The sequence below is a fragment of the Sitophilus oryzae genome, unplaced genomic scaffold, assembly GCF_002938485.1.
Source record: "Sitophilus oryzae breed Bouriz unplaced genomic scaffold, Soryzae_2.0 scaffold_1297_pilon_pilon, whole genome shotgun sequence".
Lineage (NCBI taxonomy): Eukaryota > Metazoa > Arthropoda > Insecta > Coleoptera > Curculionidae > Sitophilus > Sitophilus oryzae.
In genome coordinates, this window is record NW_022145945.1 from 7,912,518 (window position 1) to 7,918,517 (window position 6,000).

Below are 6,000 nucleotides of genomic sequence, written 5' to 3' on the forward strand. Positions count from 1 at the left end.
ACAGGTACGCTGCCAGGCAAGTTCTATCGGCGGGTCTTTGCAAAAGTTGAAATCTAAAAATACAAAACTACGTTTACATCTTAGTTGTATTTACGAATAAAGTATTTGTGTGTAATTTCTGACTTACCAGTTAATTGAATAATCGCATTAAATACATCCAAATGGTAATTTAATATTGTAAAAAAGCAAAATTGTTTTAAATCACTTGCCAGGACAGCCCGGTCAACTTCTTTGTTAGCAAAATGGCCGCGGTATCATGATTTAAACAATGTGAGTGACAAAGAAAGCCAATGCCTGGCAGATGTTGCTTTCTTTGTCGTTGGTCCTTGCACGTTTAAATTTGACTGTTGCCTGTTTTCCCATACAAGTGACATCCCCGTGGGTCAAACCAAAAATGCCGTTAAATCACAGAGAGTTGACAGAAGCGATGTTGACAGCGCGCGCCTCCACAGAATAGTGAAACGATAGCAGGGTTGGCGACTAGGGAACGTAAAAATTACGCCAAGCGTGCCAACAAAATGATCAGGCCTGAACGAGAGGGAATCCGGTGACGATAGGCCAGACATCATATATAATATGTAAAAAAGACATGTAACGAACTAAAAACGTTACAAACTCTTATTATTATTACTCTGACATTTGGATATGTTACAAATCTTCTTACTGAATTTTGTATTGTATCTTTTACGCTCAGTAGAAGTGCAATGTTTTTACGAGAAAAATGGTCATCACATCACTTACACTACACATCACACTACAATGAAGCAAAATAAATAGATTTCCTAGATAGAAAAGTGTTAACGACGAGTGAGTTAAATACACTCACATTGTAATGTTTTTTCAGGGACCAAGAAAGTGAAAGACTTGTACGCTTCAATGGCAGAAATAGTAGAAACATTTAACAGGTTGTTCGGGCCTCAGCTGTTCCTCATGGGTCTTCACTGTTCGTCACAGATCCTTCAATGGAGCGTCACTTTAGTCTACAACATGTTCTCCGATGATAAAGATGATGACTACGACAGACTAGTAGTGGGAATAATATATATAATAATGATGTTGGTAAGTACCTTCAATTTCATAAAAAGAGTAATGAAGGAGTCAAATACTATTTTTATAATGATGTATTTGAAGAAACTTGGCCGGCACAGCTTATCCACTGTTACATGCTTTCTTTTAATCAAAAGATTTTAGGAAACAAAAATAAATTAATTAAAAATACAGAAACAGTTATTATCACCAAAATTCACCTCCTAACAGCACTTAAGGGACATAAAGGGCCATTACTACCGCTTTCCCGTTCAAAGTATTTTAATAAAGTTGCGATAAATTTCTGGCAAAGGCTATTAAGCTATCTTGCACACTAAAAGAGGTTCTAAAAGAACAATGTTCGACTGCAAGGTCTTCTAGTAATTTTTTTGTTGATTTGACATTTTTTACAACAGAGCTACCACCTGAAACCACAGCGGGAAATTTAAATTCCAGTTAGTCAGCCCCGGCGCGGTGCAGAATATGTCCATGGTTGGCCACAATGAATTTAAAAATCGCCCTCGATTGCGTAACTAAAAGTTTAATTGGTATCGCCTATATCTATCAGAATACTATCGTTCCCAGACAAAATACATGAAAAATAATGGGTGATTCTTGAACTTATTCTATGCAAAAAAATGATGTGAATGTGTCTTATACATCATAAAAAATTATTCATAATAACTCTGACGTTATCATGGATATCTACATAAAATTTGAGGCACGTCTTCTCTGCACAAAATAGCTATATGTAACAAGTTGCGAAATGAATGTGTTTTAAGCACGGAACGCAAAATTGTCAAGTGGGACAAAGTGGACGATTCGGTGGACAAAAGTGGACAAAGTGGACGAGTTGGACCGAGTGCTTAAAACACTATTTTCGCAACGAATTTCATAAAAGATTTTTTGTGAAAGCGGATAATTTGAGATCTTCATGCTAGTATTATTATTTATTTTTAAACATTTTTTAAAATGTTCTGGTAATCGGTTTCTAAGGCATTGTTTATTCATTGTTTAATGACAAAGTTCTGTTAGGTTCAAACGTCGCCGTATTTCCTACAAAGTTTTGTGAAAAAATAAGTGATAATGACGAGTCTTTGGATATTCATCATTTGGATATTCGCTGAAACTGCGCTATCCACGTTAATGCTCGAGAAGTCGAAAAACTTATACGAGACCACCTACAACAACTTTGAAACCTGGGTCAAAGAAAAACATGTTGAGAATTTTACAGAAAATGTATTGCTAGCCTATTTCCTGAAGTTATCCACTACCTTAAAGCCGTCAACTTTGTGGAGTAAATATTCGATGCTCCGCACCATGATTTACCTGAACAGAAACTTAGATATTAGCAAATTCACAAACCTTATTGCATTTTTAAAAAGAAAAGCTTCCGGATATCAGGCAAAGATATCAAAAGTATTTACAAAACTAGTATTTTACAATATTTTCATTGTTTCTAACGTTTCATTTTTTACTTTTAGGCACTAGTGCCTAAACAAGTGTCACTTTTAGATACTAGTGCCTAAAAGAATGTCATTTCGAATCTCAAATAAATATCAAAAACTGTCAATTTCGAAACGCTTTCACAAAAATGTTTTTTATGTACAAAAACCATTTTTGTGCTAAAAAAATATATCCACAATAACATCAAAGTTATTATGAATATTTTTTATGATGTATAAGACGTACATTCATATGATTTTTTGCATAGAATAGGTCCAAGTATCACCCCCCTAAATATTAATGTATCAATAAGGAACACACTGTATATTCTGCGTAATAAATCAGTCAATTATAATAATTTCTTTTTGAATAAACTAACTATGTTTTATTCTGGCATTTTCGCATTTATTTAGGTACTACCTTTGAATAAGAAGACTAAGGAAGGAGCATAATGCTATCCATGTATTCATGCATGGTGGGCGGAAAAAAGACTCTAGGGTGGGGATCTTTGACAGTTCTGTTTGACGATTAATTTGACACATTTCAATTTGATTTGAAATGTTGTGGATTTGTCAGTCTATACGGAGCTTATTTTATGTTATTTATTATTTATTCTACTAGTGATAGTTGTATAAAGGTAGTAAATCTAGATGGAAATTGTGGCAGAACTTAAATTAACAGTGACACTATCGCGATTTATCGAAAAAGACTCTAAAATAGTTGGTTGTGTAGCGTGCGGTAGATCTCGGCAAAACTCGAGTGAAATAATGGAACAACTTTTCGCTAGTAAGTGACTATATAATATACATACGTGTAGTAAACCAATCATTTATGAAATTCACTTAAATTAACTAATTATATATTTTTTCTTGCATTTTTGCTTTTATTTACTACTTGTCAAAGATTAGATGCTTCAGTAGCGTATCAGATGTGTATGGTTATAAATAATTATTATAACTTATGTATTTTTATTAGAATTTTATATTTTTATAACATTTTCAATAACTACCAACATTTATTCACAACGTAAAATAAAAAAGAATTATTGAGTCTACCCTACATCATAGTTTTACATTTTTTAAATAAAATTAGAACGGCACTGATAAACCGGAATTTAAGTCGGCCATATTTGAGGCCCATCGCGGTGGACCTAAAATTTTTGATATGCTCCTTCCTTAGTCTTCTTATTCAAAGGGTACTACTCATCAAAAATAATAAATATGCGTCAAATTGACTTAGTTGTTTCAGTAGCGTATCTGTATTTTTGTTATTACCAGGTATTTTTAAAAAATTATTCGCGGTATTTTAGTTGATTTGCTCCTTCCTTGATCTTTTTATTCAATGGCACGGCAATGGGTGACAATACTCAATCACTTTGATATTTTTCTAGATTTGGTTAGGTATCACAATGTTCTGTTGTGATCTGGCTGTAGTGGAATCTGAAGAAATCGTCACTATTTGTTACCGAATACAGATGGCCCATCCAGTTTTTTCCGAACCTTATCAAAACATCAAGAATTTGCTTTATTTAGTGAATAACTCCAAGATTCGCTTTACGGCAATGGATTACTATGAGATCAGTCGTTCGACGATGTTCGATCTGATTGGCACGACTGCTACATACTTTGTAGTACTTATACAGTTTTATGACGGGAAGAAATAAAGATCAGACTTATGATATACTAGAAATGAAAAGGATACCTATTTAATTATGTATGATAGATTTATTTAATAAATATTCCAAGAAATTTTTTTTATTTATTATGTTGTTTTACACAAAAGAATTTCGAAACAATCAATGCCGAATGTCGGAGAATGTTCGCAAACGTTCAGGATCATTGTGCTAATATGCAGGAACTTTCTCTTATATGAGTATTAGGGTGAGCCAAAAAAACTAACCTATGAAATTTATGGGTTAAAATGAACCTAAATATTATTTTCCCATTAAAATTACCGTAACTTTGAAACGGTTTACGATAAAAAATTTTACATCGCGGTTTCTTGTAGAGCATAAAATTTCCTAAAAATTCTATCTGAGAGTAATCTATTTTTTTTTACTAAATATGAAAATGTTTAGGCAAAAAATCACTTTTCAGAGCTTTCAAATATACGAATTATGATGTATAATTTGACAAAATTACTGTAAATCACTATAAATACGAATTGTAGGTTAGGTTCAAAATATGTTCTCTTCTTAAATAAATTTAAGCGTTAACATTATTAGGAATTTGCATAAAAGTGTGTATTTTGAATGATATTCCACAAAATTTGCAGGCTATTGAGGAAACAGAAAATATACAGATTACAGAAATAAATTGAAAATAATATTTATATTAAAACAGCATTAATGTCAATTTTTCAAACATGTCCTTCAAATCCTTCACTTTAGTAGCTGTTGGTAAGAAGTTTTACTTCAAATATGCATACATAGTGCACATACTGTTTTTTTTTTAGATTTTTAAATATTATAAAATTACAACTTTTAAGATATAGTCTGTCCAACGTCAAGATCTTTGACAGTGATAGATGTGTCTGTCATTTTTTTTTCAAAGTAGTTTATTTTATTTTACAAAGAGATAAGTTGGTACAATTGGAAAGCATAGCAGAAAATTAATATATTTAAAATTTGAGTGACAAGTGATTACTTCAAAATATTGTGAAAAAAACTGTATAAAATTGAAAAAATCTAATTTTAGTTATTTTATTAAAAACAATTACAGTATGTGTTAATACAAAACAAGCAAAGGTGTATTTTAAAAAACACCACATACCAAAGAAAGATATAAAAAAGATTTCCTGCTTTCAAGTCGTGTTTCAGGCTCAAGCAACTTCCTGTATTTATTGTTACATTTATCAGTATAATTATTCAATATGATTATTATTTACCTATCATGTGCTGCTATTTTACAGATACTCCGGTTTTTGGTATCATATACAAGATAGTACACAAACTTTATTTGTGGCTAATGCAACTCTCTGGCCATAATCTCTGTCAAACTGTCTCTGGGCACCGAATATTAACTGTAAACTATGGTCTGGGTCAACACATGGTTAATTTTCCCTTTGAGTTTTCCTCCACTTAATTTTAAAAAACATGAAACACACGTAATAACACAGTCCAAAATGCAAAATATTTATCATTTCTATTTGACATAATTTGACACAAAATTATAACCTATAAGTTTGACAACTCTCAAAACTTTAAAGTCGAGTTCGTACGCATCGGCGCCCGTTTGTCGTTCATCGTTCCGTTAAACCAATAATATTGAAATATGATCTGTCATTTTTGAAATAAACCAATAAAACTGGTTAAAACAACAACAGATGACGTATGACGGATTTATATATAAACCCATCCATAATTAACTTAAAAAATATTAGAAACTTGTTTTTAATAAATGGATTGGTGTGGACGTCATCTGCTTTTTTTCTGTCATCGTCTGTCGAAATCTCACCTGAGAAAAAAAAACAGAGTATAACTGAAAAATTGATATAGGAAGGAAATAAAACACACAAGTATATTAACAA

The 6,000-nt window shown here is 31.9% G+C and overlaps 1 protein-coding gene across 3 annotated transcripts in view; it reads left to right on the forward strand.

Annotated features, from left to right (window-relative positions):
- The window catches only part of LOC115874681, a 53,103-nt gene extending 48,883 nt beyond the window's left edge, over positions 1-4,220 (forward strand). For all 3 annotated transcript variants that reach the window (XM_030889901.1, XM_030889900.1, XM_030889902.1), the window contains 2 exons: positions 845-1,059; positions 3,863-4,220. In XM_030889901.1, coding sequence (XP_030745761.1) covers positions 845-1,059; positions 3,863-4,135 — 488 coding nt within the window. In that variant the 3' untranslated portion in view covers positions 4,136-4,220. The remainder of the gene's footprint in view (positions 1-844; positions 1,060-3,862) is intronic.
- The last annotated feature ends 1,780 nt before the right edge of the window (positions 4,221-6,000 follow it).